This window comes from Phyllostomus hastatus, unplaced genomic scaffold (genome assembly GCF_019186645.2).
Source record: "Phyllostomus hastatus isolate PE091 unplaced genomic scaffold, TTU_PhHast_1.1 phas_contig_148, whole genome shotgun sequence".
Lineage (NCBI taxonomy): Eukaryota > Metazoa > Chordata > Mammalia > Chiroptera > Phyllostomidae > Phyllostomus > Phyllostomus hastatus.
The window spans coordinates 21,069,969-21,092,256 of NW_025333607.1; the positions used below are offsets into that span (position 1 = coordinate 21,069,969).

At 43.2% G+C, this 22,288-nt stretch overlaps 1 protein-coding gene across 2 annotated transcripts in view; it reads right to left on the reverse strand.

The window, feature by feature from the left end:
• Positions 1 to 2,805: 2,805 nt before the first annotated feature.
• Positions 2,806 to 22,288, reverse strand: part of KCNT2 (potassium sodium-activated channel subfamily T member 2) — a 197,293-nt gene continuing 177,810 nt past the window's right edge. For both annotated transcript variants that reach the window (XM_045817680.1, XM_045817677.1), the window contains 3 exons: positions 17,287 to 17,587; positions 6,544 to 6,628; positions 2,806 to 5,448 (listed from right to left, as the gene is read on the reverse strand). In XM_045817680.1, the coding sequence (XP_045673636.1) occupies positions 5,337 to 5,448; positions 6,544 to 6,628; positions 17,287 to 17,587 (498 nt within the window). In that variant the 3' untranslated portion in view covers positions 2,806 to 5,336. The remainder of the gene's footprint in view (positions 5,449 to 6,543; positions 6,629 to 17,286; positions 17,588 to 22,288) is intronic.

The following is a 22,288-nucleotide window of genomic DNA, read 5'->3' on the forward strand; positions in this document are numbered from 1 at the left end:
TCAACCACGTCTAGTTTCTGACCACATGCAACCACTGCGTCAGCATTTTGAGGTGGCCCAGACTGCTTCCATCTCCTCCCTGTCTGAAGTCATCCCCCCGGTACGCAGGCCACCAGGGGTTCCCTGCTGCTCGAAGCCCCCGCCAGAAAGCTGCGGTGAGTGCTGACTCCCCACCTGGCTCCCTCCGGCGGAGCCCCCTGGGACTTCGGCGTGGCTGGGGAGAAGCTGACAGACACACTGCCTGACTCCAGGGTCGGGCAGCTGGTGCCGGGTGGCCACCCACCTCTCCCCTCGGCCCCACTGCTCCCCCATGTAGCTTCTGGGCGTCTGGGGCCAAGGCACTGCCGTCATGAGGGTGAGTGGCATGACTGCAGGCAGGATGCGGGATGTGGCGATTATGACACAGACAAGTCTAGAAAAGTGGTCAGTACTGTGTCCGCAGAACAAATCCTTCACCCATGACCGACGTCTGTATCCTGCAGGTGATTCTGTGTCGATATTGGAAGAATTACAGACACACAGTTGATTTCGGTCTCAGATGAAAATTATCTCCTAAGGTGCAAAAATGTTCAATGGCTTTACTCAGTTGCTTCAACGTTGTATGACTTTTGTCATTGCTTTGGCAGTTGTTTTGTATAAAAAGGTAACAGAAGGAGGGGGTGGAGGAATATTGAAATGTGTCTGGGAAGTCTGGTTCTATTAACATAGAAAAATTGCTTGGAAAGTCCAAATACTTATTAAACTATATTATCTCATCAATATATTTTCATAGTGGCTTTTCAAATATTAAGCTCTCTCTTTCAGAGGCTTAATAATTCACTTTTAATAGTTATGCATGACACAGGACAGCAACATCTCAGCAACCTAAAGAAAACAATAGCATGACCTCAAAATAGCTTAATATAAAATCAATGTATGAAGCGATTGTAACTTTTCATACTACCTAATCAATGCTAACATCCTATGGGTACATAGGTAGAGATTTTTCAACAGGCAGATTTCTTTTATAAAAATATGTGCCCTGAAATACTTACAGTTCAAGGTGATCCCACAGCTGTTGATTTGCTGCTAATCGGGGCTCTGAGTCCGTGACATCTGTGGGACACGTGGAGGGAGCTGATTACCTGGTTCCAAGTTCAAGGATGAATCTTACCACACTAAAGTGAGACGTGAGGTTTGCCCTCACTAACCGGGAGGATGCTGAGTTCTCCAAAATAAGGAATTTTGCTCTTTTAGTTGGAGATAATAAATCAAGCACAGACCCTGAATTACTTTTAGCAGCATGGTTTCCAGTGAAAATGGCAGTCATTGCACTGCCTGCTTTTTGCCAAAAACATTAAAAACCACTAAATCACAATTTAGTTTTCATTAAAAAGTGATCAGAAGAGACTCCATTTTCAATGTCAAATTGTGTGTCAGTTGGTTGGCCCAAGACATCTACAATTGCTGTTATTTACTTATCCTCAGAAGGAGGGATCGTTGTTTTCGCTGAAACATTTTACGATATGAGTAATCAAATGTAATCTTATTACGTAATAAGGTAGGACCTGGGCTTCATACCTTAAGGAGGTATGATTAAGGAGCTCTGACGTAACGACAGAGGGGTTAGTGGTAAGTGAAGGGAACTTGAGAACGGTGAGCTGCTGGAGGCCTGAGGGGCAGGCCCCCCTCCAGGGCTGAGCGGGCTGCCCAGGAAGACAGCCGGGGACCCAGAGGGCACAGCCGCGGCTCACGGAACTGCAGTCGAGCTGCTTTGGTTCTTTCTCTGGGGCAGAGCTGGGCCCTGGGCGGAGGGGCCTGCCGGCCACCAGGGATGCTGACCACGTCAACCAGGAGGCGCTCTCCGGAGAGGTGCCCACACTGCGGGGGTGTCGGGAGCCCGGTGTCGGGGTGTGAGTCACCCGGCGGTCTTCTCTCCGGACTTTCCTGTCTCCGCTCATTGCTGTTCGCCAGTAGCCAGACCGAGCCGCATGGAGGGCAAGGGGGCAGTCCAGCACAGTCACCGCCACGCTGTTGGTCACGTCCCAGCACCACTGTCCAGCTTCCTCCTTCTGCCCGTCTGGGCAAGTCCCCTGGTGCTCCTGGGGCCGAGACTAGCCGGGCGGTTGCTGTGTATCAGCAGGAGGAGTAGGGGGGCACGCATCTATGCCACTTCCCTGGGTCCAGGAGTCTGCCTTTGACCTTAAATCTTACGTTTCTGTTCCCAGACCAGTGCTCTCTGGTCTTTATAGTGTACTGGGACCTTGTCCCTGGTTTTGTGAAAACGAATTCTCCACTGGGAACTACATTCCTTTCTACCGCCTTTCTTTTCTTCCTCTTCCTTTTCAATTCTTCTTCTTCCTCCTTCCCTTTGCTCCTTTCCTGTCTGGACCCCCACTCTCCTTCTGGCCACGCAATTATTCAGAGCCTATTCATTAAGAAGTGATTCACTCCTGGCTGGCATAGCTCAGTGGATTGAGCTCGGGCTGCGAACCAAAGTGTCGCAGGTTCAATTCCCAGTCAGGGCACATGCCTGGGTTGCAGGCCATGACCCCCAGCAACCGCACATTGATGTTTCTCTCTCCATCTCCCTCCCTTCCCTCTCTAAAAATAAATAAAAATCTTAAAAAACAAGAGTGAGCCAGAGTGGCTCTTTTATAAAAAAAAAAAGAAGTGACTCACTAACAGTTTATTTACAGCTGCCTTTTCCAATGACACCACCTTGTTTTTATTTGGGTTTTGAAATAGCAAACTGGACGATGAGTTTTATACTTTCCAGACATAATTTGCCTGAACAATGAACATGTTGGCACAAAGCTCCAAGAGTTTTCATCATCAGAAATAGTTTTATTATTTATTTTAAAGCAATTCAATATAACTGGTAGCAAAATGTTACACAGACAATAAACAGAACCAATTCCCCTAGGGTTACAAGGACTATTATTGACTGTATTGTCTTTATGTTTTCATGTACAAGTGTGTTTTTTAAAAAGGCAACGATTTGTTTAAAGGCTTTTATAAGCATATTTTTATTCTTTAAATAACAGAAAGACGAATAAACTATCATTATTATGGCAAGCTATACGCATTGTGTCAAGTAGTGCATTTGGACTGCTGTTCATGATCAAAAATAACTATTGTAAAATTTATGAAACATAACTTTTAGTTTTATAGGAAATATAGTCGTATCGTAACTTAAAACCCTAGTCTTGCCAACCGTCATAATGCAAAAATACTGGACTCGAGATCTTCTGAGGAAACAGAAGATTCATAAATTCTTATATTTATTCCTAAAAATAACTGTAAGGAAGCGAAGGAACGGCAGCTCGAAGAAACGTCGTACTTGACTATTGATGTGCAAATATGAACCGAGACCAGAACACTCATTGTGATTCTCCACTGCGTACCTTACTTTTATTCTGCCCGGAGTGCGAGTGAGTTCCCTGTCAGTGTGTGTTATTTGTCCAATATCTTCCCCGTGTGTCTGTGACGGACACAGACCTACACGCCCCGTCTTTGCTTCCAGGCATGCTCCCAGCTTTCGGTGACTTGTTGCTAAGCTGGACTTCCCTGTCTGATGAAAGACAGTGACAGGTAGGCTCTCCCTGTTGTGGAGGAAATTCTCGGGGGTTTTGTCATTCCAAAAGGAGAGCAGGGCAAAGTACTAAAACAAAAAACAAACAAAAAAAACACACGCACACACATACACAACAAATAGGCGTTTCAATCGCTAAGTCTAAATACGCAATGGCTATAATCTATAGTTTCACATTTTATGTTCTACATTTTTATTTCCATAAAGTTGTGTGGGGACTATCAGGGTTTCTTCCTCTATGTTCTTCTCCTTAAGGCTTCTATTTTCCATTCAATGTATGTGCTTATTTATGAAGAATAAACATAAACTGTCTCTTCCTAGTCTTAAATGTCTTATTTTCTGTTGCACTCGAACTCAATGTCAAATTCAGAAGTAAAGGAAATAGAAACATTAGAAGTAAATTACAAAACTTTACTTCTTATTTTAATTATAAAAAATAGCTTTTTAAATTTACTGATGTCTCTCTGCCTTAACACATTCCAACTAACTGGCAACTCCTGTGATTTTCTCTGTCTGAAAGGGGCACAGAAATACAGACAAAAGCACTGGTGTCACTAAAGGTCGGTTGATATTTAATGTATAGCTGTCAAATTCTGCATGATTCATATTCAATTCCAATGGCAAAACTCCCTATGCTTATTTATTATTTGCTTATTTCTCACAATGTAAAAACAGAGTTCCTATAATTTTTCAACATTGAATCGAGATTTTAACATACCATTTTTGTTATGGTTATTTCAATACTAAAGGCAGAAAAGAGGACTTGTAATGTGTCAAATGTCTTCGTATTCCATTAGAAGTATAATTTTGCTTCTTCGAATTTGAAGTTAACTCTCAAATGAAACACTCTGTGTAGACAGGTGGGAAATGCTGAAGCTCGGTAGTCCAGTGAAAATCACTGCATATTTCAGCTAATGATGTAATTCTTGGATTAAATTTAAGTCAACAAACATGTTTTAAGTATTTTCCCGATGTTAGGCATTCTTTTAAGAGAACATTCCGTATTGGCTTTTTATTATATTCTCCTTGGCAGACAGCGAGGGCCAGGCATTCAGTTAGCAAAAAGGTCAGGTTCTCAGTATTTCTTTCTATTTGTTTTGGTTTCTCCCATTGAACAAAACATGCTTGGAGCATCTCAGATTCTAAAATAAATGTGGTGTCGAATGAATAGGCAACCAAAACAGGTTAAGATGACTTACAGATTTATGCGCTAAAGCAAACTAGGATTCTTACAAAAATGTGAGTCAACATGTTTGTTCATTAACCTCTGCGTAGAGAAGATGAGACGTTTGTGATGAGCTTGGTATTATAAAACAGCAAGTTTAAAGAATACAATGTAACACATTTAATTTTTAAGAGGGGCAACGATCTTCTATGTCCAATGTGACGCACCAAATATAGCTGGATTTTTGCTTTACTTTCATAAAACCTTAAGATATTTTAAAACTGCCCTCATACAGTTTGAATTATTGTCAAACAATGAACTATCCAGTTTAAAATTGTGTGTTTTAATTTAGGCTTCAAAGTTCATTCCACTGATGTCTTTCAAACATTCATAGGAATACCAATAAGCAGTACATTAAATTTCAAAATAATCTATACTTCTAAGAGAATAGATTTTTTAAAAAATATGAGAGATTTGACTAGATTCCGATCTAGTGTATTTCATGCCAGTGACACGTTTTTTTTTTTCCCTAAGAAATAGAGTTTTTTCAAGCAAGATCCTGGTAGGAAAAAAAATGAGTCCGGGAGGCTCGCAGCATCAAAGCTGCGTCTCCTCGCGCGAGTCCTGAGCGGCGGGGCGGCAGAGGCTGCTGTCGCGGCTGGGCTCGCTGTTGGGAAGGTAGGACAGCGGGTCTGGCCGGATCAGGTACCTGGAAGAGGACACAAAGCCAGGAACGGCAACAGTCAGTAAACACAAAACCAGTTCATGCCGGCACTTGGGGTCCCTACTCCAGATGTCTGTGTCTGGGGGCTTTGCTTTTTAACGCCCGGTCCTCTGGTGATGTATGGTTCTTTGAACCAAACGCATGGTGCCTCTTCATTGAAAGTGAACTCTTGAGAGTGATGTCTTAGAAAAGCATAGAAGGCATGGGTGTAACCCATTCTCCTCTAAATTCACTTACGTGACCGTGCAAGTTCCTTCCCCTAACATTGTCACTATGAAACCTAAGAGTCTAATAAGGTAAATTTTGAAGGTGCATTTTTTGGTGCTATTTGTCACATAGGCATTTTTTCATGATACCTGTGATTGCTCAAGTTACACTAGAACTTCGTTATCTCAATGCCTACAATACGGATTATTGTATGTACATAAGACCTAGTTTTTGATGAATCAAATGACTACCTTTGACCTTTTCCTAATAAGCCTTGACCTGTTTTACTTTGGATGGCAGAAAATCATGTGTCTATAGAACTAGATAGTGGAAGATATTTCAGGTTGTTCTTTAAGCTGTTCTCTTATTATTCCGCATATTTTCTCTCATTTCCCCAAATGCACCTATATACCAGCCCACAGAATACAGAATTCATGCTGCCATTTCCTACTTTTACTCCTCGACAATCCTGCAGTGTTTTCTAGTATGTCATGCCGAAATACATAACATGCCTTTATTGACTGAGCACCAAAATTAGACTTGGACATTTATATCACAAGAACCATAGGGGCTATAACAGTGGAGATAAAAATATAAAAATATAAATTGGCCCTGGCTGGTATGGCTCAGTGGATGGAGCATGGGCCTGTGAACCAAGGGGTAGCTGGTTCGATTCCCGGTTGGGGCACAGGCCTGGGTTGTGGGCCAGGTCCCCAGGAGGGGGCGTGTGAGAGGCAACCACACATGGATGTTTCTCTCCTTCTCTTTCTCCTTCCCTTCCCCTCTCTCTAAAAATAAATAAGTAAAAGTCTTTTAAAAAGAAACATAAATCGGTGGCTTCTAAAGATAAACATAGATGTGAGGTCCACTTACACCACGTCGTTCAGCTCCAGCCTGGTGTCCGGGGACGGGTTAATGAGGATGTAGGACAGGGTGCTCTGGTGGTCATTCATTTCATCTGGAAGACAAAGACGTGCCGAGCGTGTTACGCTCTCACAGGAAATTACGAGGCTCATTATAGAGCATCTCATCTTGCAAACACAGAGCCGCCAATGGGGACTTGCTACAGTCTTGCCCACAGGAGGGTCGTGTATGCAGTCGACTCTTTTCAAGTTCCTGCCGTGGGGGACGCCTGGCAGGCACCCATTTTTGTTCCAACAGGTGATGCAAGTAGAGTATCTGGTTCTGTTCAGAACAACCGCAGTTATATTCTACCCTTGACGCGTTTACACTGAGAAAGTTTTTCTGTGAAGGAAATAGCTAAACAAGATGTTAACTTGATTTCAGAGGCTTTAGTAATGGTGCAACATGATTGTGGGTAAAGATGGCCATCCCAGGAAGGAATGTGCTTCCAGGAAATCCCATGAAAAATCACTAATGCCACTGTGTTTAGAAAACGTAACAAAACGGCATCTAGAAAGCTTGAAGGTCCTAAGTGTGTTTGATGGTGTGACAGACAGCCCACTATTGGTTTTGCAGGATGCAAAGGATCCCGTGGAACAGAGTTGAACTGTAATTTGCCAGGAAAGCATACGACCCAGTAATTAGTTTTTCCTCTGAAGCAATATAAATATATGTAATATATATACAGGGTCTGACATCGATAATGCCCCCTTTTTATTAAAATTTGTTATTATAAGATCATAAGCATGTGATTCTGTAGCAGAACAATATCACAGTCAAGCACACCCTCTGACCTTTTAGGTGAAATGTTAAAATTAAAACTACGAATCATTGCACCCGCAGTATCACGCTACCGGCCACACTCACGCGGGGGTTCCACCTGCCGGGCCCTGTACACAGTGAAGCAGAAGGCCGTGTCGCTTTAACTTTGCCCATTCCCTCTGAAGGCACCGTCGGGCTCCCAGTTCGGAGCGCTGACGTGGCATTGTGCAGGGACACGGGCGAGGAAGCGAGCACAGCTCGGGGAGCTGACGGCCTCCGCTGCTGAGGCTGCGATACGGTATAAACGCAAAGGTGCGTGGACACGTGGTGGACATGTATGTCAACAGCATCAACCCCGCCAGGGCGGCGCTTTTAGGCTCTGAGGGTATTTTAAATCCCCGCTCTGGACCTGTCGTGCCCTCCTAGCCGCTTCGGTGGTGGGCAAGCCGGGCTCCTGAAAGACGGGCTCAGTTGTGCGTTTGGATCCAGAAATCTGAACCCGTGTTTCATACCCGCACAGACAGGTCAGTACTCACGTAACCGCATGCAGTGAGAGCAAAGGCCTTTTACAGGTCAGTGCAGCTGGCCTTGGAAACTCCCCGCCCTGGCAAGTGTATGCTATTTTTATAAAATAATGTCTACTACTGTGTGCCTCTAACTACAAGCCTGCCACATGAAAGACAATGTGAAAAACAATAGTTTCCATTATCTTTCAAATGGATACATAGATGTGCCCTATTTTTAAAATCTATAATGAAAGTCCTTATCTGATAGGGCAGGTAACTGCTGTAGAACTAAACCCACCACAAGTCGGCCAGCAAAAGTATTATCTGTTAGGGCAGAGAACAATCAACATTCAATGAGGTATATTTGGTTGCATATATCTCCAGGGTTGATACAAAGAATTGTATTCTGCCATAGGAATAGGGTTGGCAGGCAAATCTGTATTCAAGAGGAAAAAGCTAATAATTTTTTAGCATAAATATGTCTGAAATATTGCACGTGATACATCTGTAGTAGACAATTAATTGTTTATCTGACATCCATATTTAACTGGGACTGCTCTATTTTACTTTGCTAAACCTGCCACTCTTGCCCAGGGGTAGATGGCGAACTGTGGAGAGAGAATTCCATTGAGTGTTTGACGTGAGCCTGCCCCAGATAAGGCCCAGTTCCAGCCCAGAGGATGTTGTCCTGACGGAGACAGCCAGGGTCACCTGTCCACATGAAAAAGCAGTTTATGGATGCTCTTTGGGGAATCCTCCCCTTGCGTGGATTCCCACAACTCCGTACAAAGGAACAGAAATGAACAGTGCCTTCTGGAGACCAGGACATAATACTCAGAAATGCTAGAAAACCTTCTTCTCATTTGGCTGTGTAGAACTCAAATTCTTATACAAAGGTGGCATTACTGAACTTTCTTATATAAACAGCAAACACTGTTGAGTGGTGGCATCAGGAGGAAAGCACTGTAACCCACAGCTTCTCAGTATCTGTGCCCAAACTTTCTCCTTGATCACACACGTGATGTTATAGTTATTTTTGGTTCTGGGATGAAGTCAACATCTGTGGGTGACTTGGTTGGCCTGTTGCAAATGTAAAGACTGTCTATTGGGAGTAAAAAGGAGAAAACTGTATATGAACAATGATTAATAAAAAAAAAAGACTGTCTAGATAACTGAACATTATACAATAGTAGATGGAACTAGTGCATCCATCATTGTTTTTCTGCTCATGTTCATCTATCATCCTGAAGATGGTGAGTTTTCCATGGACTTCAGCGACTGGAACAAACATTTTGCTAACGAACTCAAGCCAAAGATGACATATGGTTTCTATCAAGAGGTGGGTAACCAAGGATGAGACCTCATCACTCTCGGCTTCTGTCCTCCCCCACCCCTCACTGACTGCTCCTCAGGGTTAAGTGAACGGGAATTTTAAAAAGCGGCTGAGTCCAAAGCCATCCCCTCTCCCTCGGCCACATCCGCCTTGCTGCGGCGCGCATCCCGGCCGTGCTGTGCGTGCTGCTCGCCCAGGAGACCTACGGGTCCCGCTGTCCCTTCGTGACTGTGGGTGGGAGGACTGGGAGGCGAGCTTTTAAAAGGTCCTGGTGGTCAGACATCAGAAGCTCATCACCCATCTAGTTCCAGCAGCCACATGTCTTGTGTCTTCACCTCTGTTCGTGTTTCCTACCTTATGTTTTAGTGATGTCTAGAGGAAAAAAAATGGTAGCTTTTCTGGATCTTTAAGACCCTGTCATAACCATGGGCACTGGTGGAGGCAAAGGCACCCGTTAGGGATAAAGGACTAAAGGACTAAATAAGACTTTTTACCAAAAATATAATCACATGTCTAGTAGATACAATGAATTTGTTCTGGAAAATTTGGCTCATGAACCAGAACCAAGACTCGTTTCCTACGAAGGAATCCTGGTGAGTGGATGAGAAGTGTCTTAGTACATGATCTGTGACACTGGCAAAGCCAAAATGGTTGAAATCGTTCCATTGAAATGAACATTTTATCATTGACATAATTATTTAATGGAACTGCTCTTCTTGTGAAAATATGAAATAAATGTACTAAGATACTGAAAAATGTAAAAGAGATTCTAGAATTAGCACATGCAATTACCCAGCTAAAAGCTTCATGTGGAAATTATCCGCCTTAGGGTGCTTCATGGAGACAGATCACATTAGGAAGGAAAGAAAATTATCCTCTTATTGTTACGTATTACAAAGTAACTCATTGACCCTGGATTCAAACACATGGGCATTCCATTTTCAGTTGTTGAAATTTTCCTATGGAAGTATTGTCAGATCATTTTTAAAAGTCTGTAATTTGATAAAAAATAAATCTTACTTCTATTTGGGTACATTTTATGAAATAATAATTGTGAAACGTGTGTCCATGATGCATTTTGTGATCGGAGAAACATCTTAATAATAAATGCAGAGGCGTCCCGAGAGGCTCCGCTAAGGACACAGCCCGGAAGCCATGGAGTCTGCGTGGAGATGGTGGCGCTTCTGTCACTCCCACTGAGGCTGTGGGCGAGGATTTCCACTCTTTTCCTCTCCCCTGCTCAGTCTCCTCACCTACAACCCGGGGTGACAGTGGTGCTGTCCCCCAGGTTATGGGGCAAATTCAATTATCAACACATAATCAGCGTGATTGAAAGTTAATGCGGAGTGTGCAGAACCAGCACCTGACTCCTGCCGAGAGTCGCATCCAGGTTTCCTGTGATTCCTGTAGCGGCAGAAACCAGTCTGCAATTCACAAATGCTCATCGTGTGTTGTGATGGGAAGGTGTCGGCATGGAACGATAAAGAAGAAGTTTGGCAAATGGCAAAGGCTGAGGGTTTGAGTTAAGCTGTGGAGCTCAGGCCCCTGCGGGTGGACTGGGGCGAGCAAAGAGGCCGTTCACTGGAGGCAATGCTGGAGAGCAAGCTGGGACCAGATCCCCTATGGCTCTGTGGGCCTTTGTGGACCTGTAGACACAGGACATTTGAATTTCATTCTGAAAGCAACGAGAAGCCAGCACAAGGCTGCGAGGCTGGTAGATTGGGCACGGGCTGACTTCCTGGTGGATGCATCACCTTGGCTGCTCTGAGGGAAGTGAACTTCGGGGCCTCAGGGTTGAACACAGGGACAGCAGGGAAGAGAGCAGAAGCCCAGGTGAGAGATGGCGGTGGCTTGGAGCGATGGCAATGGTGGAAATTCGGGGGGCGGGAAGGACAGGTACAGAGCATGACACAGTGAGACAGAGAGAGAAGGAGAGAGAGACACAGAGAGAATATTTTAGGATGCGAGACACCACAGCCTATTTAAATGCTGATGGAAAAAAGCAAGTTAAAAAAAAATTGGTTCTGCACCAGAGTGAGGGCATATTTTTCTGTAGTCACTACAAGACATACCTCATCAAAGAAAACACTCTCAGTCGCACAGGGCTTATTTCTCCTACAAAGCCCAATAATCCAAATAATTGGAAATTCTGTTGCCCACTGATGATTTCATGTCCCTCATGAACCTCGTTAGCAGTCTCCCTGAGAGGCACTGTGCTATGTAATGCGGTCCTCAGAACAGAAGTTCGGTGGATGTCGTTATAGGTTTATCTCTAAGTCCACTGCAAACTTCCTACGCGATTTTAAACATATTATTTATCTTACGATAATCATTCTTCTGCATTATGAATTCTGAAACCTAGGTTCCTTCTGGTTCTTTTGCAGTTTCCATCCTCACTTCATCATGCTCCTGTGGCCCCGTACCCTCCTACATAGAGTTAATACTATAGTAACTACATTAATGTCCTTATTCTCAGGATCGGTTTCTGTTGATGGATTTTTCTGCTGGCACAGATTATGCTTTCCTATTTGGGACCCACCTGCTTGGCTTGTAGTCAGCAAAAGGCTTAACTCATCTGTCTCCCTCCCCTCGGGGAACAAAGCCATATGTTTCCTTTTGTCTCTTGTCTGCACACTATTGATTTCTATTTTTCCTGGCCGTTTCAATTCAGAGCGTGAACAGGCATCATAACTGAACGCTTGTTCTGGTTTTAATGCATTTAGAAAGCTCATCCTCTGACTACTTATACTCAACCCATCATAAAATCTTAAAAGTAAAAAGTTCACTCAACCAATTAACTTTATTTCTCAATGACAAGAATATTTTATTTTATTCAAATTGGCCACACTTTCTTACACATCCGTCAACACACAGCATTTGGCTTTCCAGCCGTAAAGTGAGATCTGTGTATATTTAAGTGCAATTAAGTTAGATATAGTTGTAAATTATGTAAAAATATTGATATCATTGAAAAATTAATGTTCTGGGAAGGGTATGATACAATTCTTTGAAACAAAACTTTATAGTTTTAATTTAGGAAGATATGGAAAGTTCATTGCCAAACATTTTCATTTCATATAAATCATTATCAGCTCAGCAATTACCCTCTTTGAAAGCTTCATTACTTTATCTATTAAGAAAACCTTTGAAGTTTTTTTTCTATCAACATCCTAAATACAGCTCTGGCTGGTGTGACGTAGTGGATTGAGCACTGGCCTGCGGACCAAAGGGTCCCTGGTTCAATTCCCAGTCAGGACACATGCCTGGGTTGCCTGCCACGTCCCCAGTAGGGGGCGCACAAGAGGCAACCACACATTGTTGTTCTCCTCCTCCCTTCCTCCCTTCCCCTCTGTCTAAAAATAAAAAAATAAAATCTCAAAAAAACACATAAGATTACTTTTTAAAATTCTCTGTACAGAATGAGAATAGCATAAAACCCATGTACATCTCCTGTTTCTGACTGCTTCCTTGTGAGAAGGTATTAGTTTCAGAAATAGAAACAGCACAAAATCATCCATTTTCTAGGAATCTGTACTGGGAATATATTGATTCATATATCAATATTATTGTGCTCATTTATGTAGGGGAAAGGTAAATTATATATTTTAAAAACACAATATAAATATGGGGTCGATTTCTTTTGAAAAAACAAATTGTTGACGAAGTCACCAGAGCAATCTCAGGTACTTCTATTGCTCCTCCTAAGCACCAAGGCTGCAAAAGCCTTCAGAAGAAATATTTAGCTACAGTGGCTTTCCCCTTTCTGGTAATTTGTTGTAAGATGAATTTGTGAATAGCTTTGTACTAGAAAAAGGTACCTGACTTGTTGATTAGAATTTGGGGGAATTTTTTGTTGAAAAGTTACATGTAAATGATCAGTGATTTATTACAGTCTTCACGTAGAAGTTGATGGTGTTACTATTACCACCATCACGGTATCTATTATAGATATGGGTGGGAATAGCATTCTTTTATTAAATTTGTTTATTTTTTCCCATAAGAAAGAAAATGATAAAGGATTTAAGTAACCATGTCAGCTTAAAAAAACAGTTCTTAGTTAATTTATCCATTATATCAGGCAAATTATAAACTTATTTTACAAAGAAATTAGGCTTTCTGATGGATTCAAACAATGCCCATCTCTAACTGATAGTCCCTGTTCTCCCGTAAAAGAATTTCTTTTTTTTTTCCTTGCTTGGCGTTTCTTCTTTTACTAAGAGCATGAAACTTAGAACCATCCATGTCAAAGTCTGCTGGTGCCGAAGCCGCAGTCCCTCCAGCGAGACTTGCTCGTCAGTTTCCACTGTTAAAAACACGCATCTTCCCATGGATTCAACGTTAAAATTATGTTGATAGTTAGAAAGAATAATTTTTAGTGAGTGTGAGAGCCATTTCAGTAGATGTTTAAAGATTAAGGTCAGTTATTTACATAGAGAAAACCTTAATTACTCACACTGTAGTGTAGTTTATAGAAAAAATCTTCAGTGTAAGTTTGACTCTATGTTCATAACTAGGCTGTAAACTATAGAGGTAAATACGAAAATATGTGATGTCTGGAATTTAACAAGAAAAAAATGATACGAGAAGGGAGGGAAGTGGGTGGGATTCACGAGAAACAAGCCAGGCCGAGGGCTGATCACTGCTGGAGCGTGACAATGACCCCGCGTGGGTTCCTCCTGCTGTTCTGCCCATGTTTGCTCATGTTTGCAATTTTCTGTATTAGAATTTTAAAAAATGAAACAAGAACGATGACTCTTGCACTGGCTGTCACCTCACATTGGGGTAACAGACAAAACAGCTTATGGCTGAAAGTAACCATGTGGGGGCGGGGGGGGACTCTGACCACCTCAGGGCCCACCTGGGCTTGTGAGGCTGTGAAGGTTCATTACTATGATAGAACACGCAACCAGCTGATAGCGTGTGATTGTATCATGGCACATTTCGGGGGTAATTTAGTTCTAGACACTTCAGCCTCTTGCTTTTTAAAAGAAAATGCTTCTTTCCTTGACATTCTAGACATACGAGCAAATGCCCTCAGAGTTCTCTCTCAGAGTTCTTTTCTCTCTCATAGTTCAACCATCATCTTTCATCTGGGGTTGTTTCACTCACTCCTATGGATTTAATTAAAATCTATGTGCTGGTGATTCTCAGGTCTGTATAAACATCTCCTTTCTTTTTCTTAAGCACCAGACAGCCAAAAGCCAGCTGCTCACACAGCAGCACCCTCAGAATTTTTCCAGGCACTCGGATTAACGTATTGTCTTCACCCTGACAGATTTGCCTTCTGCTAAGCTTAGTAAGTGCCACCAGCACTTAGTCGTTCAACCTGGAGCCCTCTGAGCCTTCTTCTGCCTTTTCCCTCCCCTGTCCCTCATACCCCTGTCCAACAAGTCAGAAATAATCCGTTCCTTCCCCCAGAACAGGCCAGAGCTGCCCAGAAAAAGTCAGATTATCACTCATGATTCAATCAGCCACCGTGGGTTATATAAAGTATTTAAAACCCCTCTCACCCGTGGAGCACAACAAGATCCGGTCACGAAAGCAGAAAGTATGTGGGACTTAGTGAAAAGGTAAAAAGACACTGAGCCCCCGTCACCAGTGAAAGCACTGATGCGAATGCACTCTCAGCTCCATGACCCAAGGAAACCGCTCATGTCTGAGACCCAGTTTTCTCACCTGTAAGCTCGCCACTTGTTCACGCGGTCAATGCGCAGTGACCGGGCGCCTGTGGCTCAGGGAATGTGTAATTTTGGGGGGGTGCGAAGATGAAGAGATGAGGAAGACATTCCCTTTCCCTCCAGGAAGGAAGGCACGCGTGCACAATAATACCAGTTGTAGAGCACGCATCCTCAGTGGGGGCAATGTTGCCCCCAAGGGAGAAAACTGTGTTTTGTTTTTGAAGTGGGCAAAAAAAGCCCCTTTGATGGATAAAACACAGACATACTTATAGTACTTAAATAGATACGTGGTAGGTCTGTGGAATTAACTAAATGCCAGTCCTGGGCTAAGCCCGGTGTCCCTCACTGTCATATTCATCCTAAACAATGAACCTATGAGACAGGTGTTACTATTGCCATTTGTCAAATGATCAAAGGGCTTGGAGACCTTAAATAGTTCAAGGATTGTCCTGGCCGGCACTAAAATGTAGATCCCGTGCACGCAGAGATCTCATTTGAATAGGTCATTGTTCTATTCCCGTGCTTGGAGCAGCCCAGTGGTATCTTGTGAACGGTAGATGCATTTTTGTGAATGAGAAATACACAGAGAGCCTGGAGCCCTTGATGTGTTTGGTTCCAAATCCCATTTTTTATCATCTTTATGAGATTAGACATGTACAGGGCATGGCTTTAGAATGAACTGATGGATCTGTGGATGGATGGGTTGAGAGAATGAACAGAAAGAGAAAGCCAGAAGACAGAGAGGAAAAGGGTAGAGAGCTTCCTTGCTTCCTTCCTTCCTTCCTTCCTTTCATAAGAGTAGTTAGTGTGAGAATTAAATTAACTATATTAAAAAAAAAACTATGGGGAATAACGAAATGCAAGGTACCGGATGGAAGTTTGATGAGCAGAAACGTAATGAGTTCCCTGACAGTTACCCCGCAGCCAGTTCATGTGCTCCTGCATTTTTGTGTCCCACAGAGCCCAGCTGTGACCCACTCACAGCTAACGGGACCGGCTGGGGCTCTGATGGTCATGACCCACAGCCACACCTGGTGAGCAACCACTGACCAGCACTTTTCAAAGGAACAAAAAGTGGCTGGATAACAACTAACAAAAGTGCACATAAATAGAGGACAATAGTTCTATGAGAAATACTATCATACTTGATAAATCGGCCAAGAGCAATTAATATTTTTAAATAAAAGTGATTGTTTTCCTTTAATTTGTTTTTTTATTGTAAGACCTTGTTTGATCACATCAAAATGATGGGGCACGGATGAGTTGGTGCTACATCTAAGTAAGTGCAGTATAATTGTGGATTATGGAACCCTGACCCTGAGACATTTCAACTCTGTCTTTGGTCGAGGTCTTCAGCCTCTGAGCTTCACATTCCTGAAGGGTAAAGTGGGGCATGAATTGCATCAGGGCCATGAGGAGTAATGAGGAAATGCGCAAAAGCACCTGACAGTTCCTGGGAAAGAGGAGGAGTCAACAAATGTGTTTCCTTTTCTTCTGCTTCAAAGAAACACAGCTAACTTCTTCTAAACTCTAATTCAATGATTAAAATCTTTCTCTATGTATGGTTTTCAGGTTGAGGCTTTCATAAAAAAGATGAGATGGGAAAATACGGAACACATTTTCTTCTGTCCTTAGCCTGCCCGACGCTGACTTGACCGTACCTTCTGGCTCACCTGGGCACACACAGAACCAGACAAAAACCTCATCGTTCGAGTTTCTTCTGAGCGGACTAAATTTCTTCTTTAATACAATGTATGCAGTAATAAGTGATGTATTTTAAAATTATCCTTGCATTATTTAAGCTGTGCCAAGTGGTCTATATTGCAATCACAGGTCAACATGGGGGGGCTAACAATGATCGAGACAGACCAAGCTCTATCTGAGTTTAAATGAAAGCTTTTGAGGACTTTGTTTCTGGATAACAAGAACCTGAACACATTTTGCAGGAACATTTGGTTTATCTGTGGCTGGTACATTCCATTACTTGCCAAAGCCTCAAATTTATTTCATTCCAGGCCCGAGAATAGGATGCATGTGGGTGTGTGGGTGTAGATACGACAGACACTGGGGCCAGAAGGACTGGACATAAACCTCCGCCCTGCTAATAACAAGCTAAGTAATAAGTCGCTCGACCTAGTTTCCTTATGTGTAAAATGGGAGAGTTTTTGTGAAAATTAAAGTGAAGATAATTTACATAAGGCATTCGTCACAGTGCCTAGAGAACTAAGCACATACTGAAAACTTGCAGCACTTTAATGTCATCATCATCATCATCATCATATTCTGTAAGAGATTCAGGACACGGCCCTACCCCTTCCAACGGGCCCGTGAACCAAAAGCGCCATCCTGCACCTGCTAAGAGAGAGCCAGCTCTACAACGACTAAGGGCCCGAAACCACAAGCCCATATCACACAAGACTTGGAGAGCGCATACCATAGCCCACTGTAGAAAGACCCAAGTGTCTCATTCTACTTTTCACAAGTTCAGCAAGCTCTTGTCTCTCTGACCTCCTGTAGAGGTTCAGTCGCTGCTGGGTTATTTTCTCAGCTGTTTTACCAGAGTGTTTTGGACCTTTGCGGCTCAGTCTTCGGGCCCACTGCATGCTCTTTCTCCTCAGCAGGGGGTGGTCCGCCTGGTCGCTGCAGGTGGAGTTGCGGTGGTTGCCTCGGGGAAGGCCTTGCTCCTTGCAGTCCTTGGTGTCCTCCCATTCCTCCACACTGATTGATATTTGAGACTTGAAAGGAAATGCACACGGATGGTTAGACAGGTTAGGACGCATTTCAGCCCGCGTTCTATTAATATTTGGGCTAATATCTTGGTAGAAGCACTTAGCTCATGAGAGCTCTCACAGAAAGAGCAAGGTCATAATCATTGGTATGAATTTCCCATCACTAAAAATGCTATTAGAAAAATGTTCTCGGCCCTGGCTGGCGTAGCTCAGTGGACTGAGCGTGGGCTGTGAACCAAAGGGTTGCAGGTTCGATTCCCAGTCAGGGCACGTGCCTGGGTTGCAGGCCAGGTCCACAGTGGGGGCCACGCCTAGAGGCAACCACACACTGATGTTTCTCTCTCTCTCTTCCTCCCTTTCCCTCTCTAAAAATAAATAAATAAAATCTTTAAAAAAAGAGGTAACTCTAGTTTAAAAAAAAAAGAAAAATGTTCTCTTGGAAATATGTATAAATGAGATCAAATATCTCATCCTCCAATAAAATATTGCATACTCCAATATAAGTTTTTATGAGTAGTGTTAATTTTTAAGTGTCAGATTTATTTTCTGAAATTATTGTTAACATAGAGTTGTTTGAAACCACAAACAAAAAAAACTAGCTATTTTATAATTTTATTCAAATCACATCCACAGAATGAACTTTTATAAATATACTGCATGTGTCTCACATGAGATTTAAGGAAATATTGTAACACTTTTATTTTGGGAATTAATGACATTTAAGTTTTTTAAGTTATTGCTCTTTCTAAAAATGGCATTGCAATGTAGTTTTTAAAATGTGAGGTTTTCATTCCCTCCTCATATGACCCAGAAAAAAACAAAAAGCACTTTTTAGTTCATGCATTAATTATTCACCACGTCAAATGTTTTCTGATGAAAATATTAAAACATACTTCAGGAACTGTTCAGAGTATTCCAAGTGAAAATAAGTTCTAAATATTAGTATTTCACGAATGCCTTCTAGAATCACAAATCGAACTTAAATCAGGCTGTTCTGCATAGAAGGGAAAAAGCAATGAACAAACTCATAAAATCAATTTTGATTCTTCACTCTGAAATCTGATTTGTAAGTCAGAAGCGCTTCCTTGAGTATAGGCTGTTAATAACCAAAGGCTGCTTGTTTTAAAATGGCCACTTTTCATACCAGAAAGTCACATGAAACACAATCGCGTCAAAGCAGGACGTCTTCCTTCCTGAAAGCGTGCGCGTGCAAACGAACAGCCTCCTGACCGGGAAGGCACGTGCGGCCGCATCCACACACCCGCCCTCCCTTCCGTGGAAGCGAGTGTTCGCTCCTGCTATCGCACGCACGTGTGGCTGGCTTTCAGCGTAAGGGATTTCAAATGACCAATTTGAGTAAGGTCAGGAGGAGACCCAATGAAATCCTTTAAAAAGTGAATATAAATTATGGAGGCTCGGTCAGTGCCATGCCTGCCATACCCAGTGGCAGGCTATGAAATCATGTCACACTCCCATTCGATAAAAGCATCTATATTTGTCTACCTTTCTGTTTCAACACAGCACTGCTTCAGAGTGATATCAAAAGTAGGTTCTTTAACCTTCATAGCTTCACGATAAGGGAACAATTCCATTAACATTTTTAGCAACCTTATTTTAGCTATTGGAATTTAAGTTGGCAGTACGAACATTTTTAGTACCGTGCTTTTGCAACAGTCGATACCACTGTAAATCTTAACTCCCTCCAGTCCCACCTACTGGACAGTATACTGACCATCCTCTGCTGTGCAAGTGAAACGCATAAACCCCGAGCAGTGAGTGTCCGCCGTCAGTATGGAACGCCAGTCTTTGTTCGGGGGTCAGTGGATCTGTGCTCTGCAGCAACGCTGGAAACACAGTAATTCATTCATAGCTAGACACTTGCCCGGGCAGAGTTTTCTTCCTCACCATCTTAAATTTATTTGATGTGATCTTTTGTGTCGTAAATCCCTGTAACAGTTGGATGGCCTACAAAGATGTGGAAATAGTAATCTTGCCACACCAGATGCTAAACATACTGCGCTTGTAGAATGTCACTTAAAATGCAAGTCATGAAACCATAGACTAATATTTTCGGGGGGTGATGTGCTTCTCTTCCAAGTCGGGAATGAAACACTGTTTGTCTTTGTGAGCGCTTTCCCCCAGTCATGTCAAGCACACATCCATAACCTGAACCCAGTTCCTATCATATAAACAAATACATACACTGAGCCCAGTGTATATATTAGCTGGACAATCGCAAGCACCCCGTGTACCACTGCTTTGAATGCCCCAAAGCAGGAGATATGACGACTTATACATAAAACCCATAGAAACCGCCAGGCCGTTTTTGTCAATAATTCAATAAAACAAATGGCATCCTTTTGTATATTTCACTTTAACAATAAAAAAAAAATGCATCAGGAGGGCTGGGGGGTTCGCTATAAGAACTCTAAACCGACAACAGCCAGATCGTGCTTTACAAGTGTGAGGTCTGCAAACCTTTCTCGGCCCTTCCAGTACGACGTTGTGAAAAGCACAGGGAACTTCGATGGGCTAAGACTCACAAACTTGAAGGATATCGTGTGTACTCCCCAGCTCTGCCCCTGCACCAAAAGTGGTTCACCTCTATGTAAGATGAGCACAATGCCCATCTTGTTCCTCATAGACATTCACAGAGCACAGCAATGCGTAAAGAAAACATTTGCCACTGTCAACCTCCTTCTATAGTAACAGCAGTCCTATAATTCAGCGGGAACAATGACCTACGATATCAGTTACATCGGTAATAAGCATTTTGTTCCTGGTTCTCAATGTCTGTGCATGTGTGTGCGTGGGTTTTCATAAGGTCCGCTTAGAAATATACTTTTCTGCTGTCGTGTCATCATCTGGTTGTAGCTCTATTGTGTTTAGAACCCGCCATCATCTTCTGGTGGGAATGGTGTCATGTGGGGGCCCACGAAAGTGCTTTTATCGCGGGGCTTTTCCGGCACGCGGAGGCCGCGTGAGAACATGGCTGCAGCGAGAGTCTGGCGTCAGTGAGGCAGACCTGGGATTGCTCTGTACTCCTGGGCACAAAGTTAAAATCACTAAGCGTGTCACCATGTCCTTATCTGACTGAGACCAGGGTGATTCTAATGTATATGTTTGCCCACAGTGGTTTGCTGAGGAGATCTAAGACATCATCCATGTCACGTGCATACAGTAGTGCCCTGTCTCTGCAAATGCTCAATACATAGTAGCTAACAGTATGGCTCATTATCTTGTACATTTAAAAAAAACATAAAAGGGAGAAAAGAAATAATGAGTTAAAAAGGTAAAAAACAGGTATGAATCAGGCAGAGAAGGGATTTTCTCAGTGCGGTTTTCTCTGTCCGTGACTCTGTCTCACCAGAGACCACGGTGCTGTGAGCAGCCCCTCGGAGGTGCCCACTGGCCGGGGCAAGCTCGGGGAGCCTGCAGACAATGTGGGTTTGAGTGCAAGTGGAGACTCACTGCTCTGTACTAGCCCTGTGAGCTCCTCTCTGCCCTTCCTATGGACAATGGCAGGGCTCTGGGTCGACCTGTTTTTTGTGCTGTTATTATCAAAAGCCTAATGTCGTTATTAACTTAAAAAAACAAGATTTCATGTTCGTGAGAATGAAAGAAGATATTTGCACATTGCTGTGATCTGACCTCAGTCCCTTCAAGATTCATACGCTGAAGTACTAACGCCCCAAAGATGATGTGCTAGGAGGTGGGGTCTTTGGGAGATGGTTAGGTCGGGGGGTGATGCCCCATAAGGGGTGCATTGCCTTATAAGAGCGGCAGGCCCCAGAGGGCTCCCTGACCCCTTTGGCCATGTGGGGCTCCAGGAAGTCTGTGACCGAAAGGGGGTCCCTACCTGCCAGTGCAGCACCCTGAGGTCAGACGTCTAGCCTCCAGAACTCTGAGCAATACATTTGTTTGTGAGCCACCGGCCTGTGGCATCTTGTTACAGCAGCCGGAACGGACGGAGACATATGTTACAGGAAACGCCCTGGGAACACGCTGACACAGTTGAATAAGGAAATGAGAATTACCTGTGGCCGCAATTTTCATGTAGATTTAAAGCATCATTTGTAAAGGTTATAGGATTTTTCCAAATATCTATCACATTTGATATGGTTGAAGAAAGGCTCAGAGTACTTCTTCCCAACAAAAGGAATTGAAAACTGCATAAAGGAGACAGTGTTTCCTATGCCTCAACCAGCTCTATCTGCTTGCATTCTTTTCAGAAGCGCGGGAAGTGTCAGGTTCACAAAATACACGGAAGGTTCTTTTCTGCACGACACAGACACATGCGCACACAGGAGTTCATCCAGGGTTCGCTCAGATTTCCATTCGTGTCTCAGGTTGCTGAGCGACCTGGGGAGCAGAGTGGTATTCTAGAAGAAATCGCTTCACCCAGTAGCTTGAAAGCGAGTGTTGGTAATCAGGACTCATCTCTCCCTTCAGAACAGTTTTAGCATCATCATAACGGGCTGAAGTGGTGCCACCTGGCTGACGACAGAAGACATTCTGGGTTGTTACTGACAACCAGTGGGCCCGTGGCCGAGGGTCAGATCAGCAAGGTCAGCTGGTCTCAGCATCGTTAGCTTCCGGTTTATAAGAAATGAAACAGCGGTTTTTCTTAACTACATAATGTGTTTTATGGCCACACATAATGACGTATAAGAACGTGTTTTCTTTGTACATAAAATATCCTTTGGG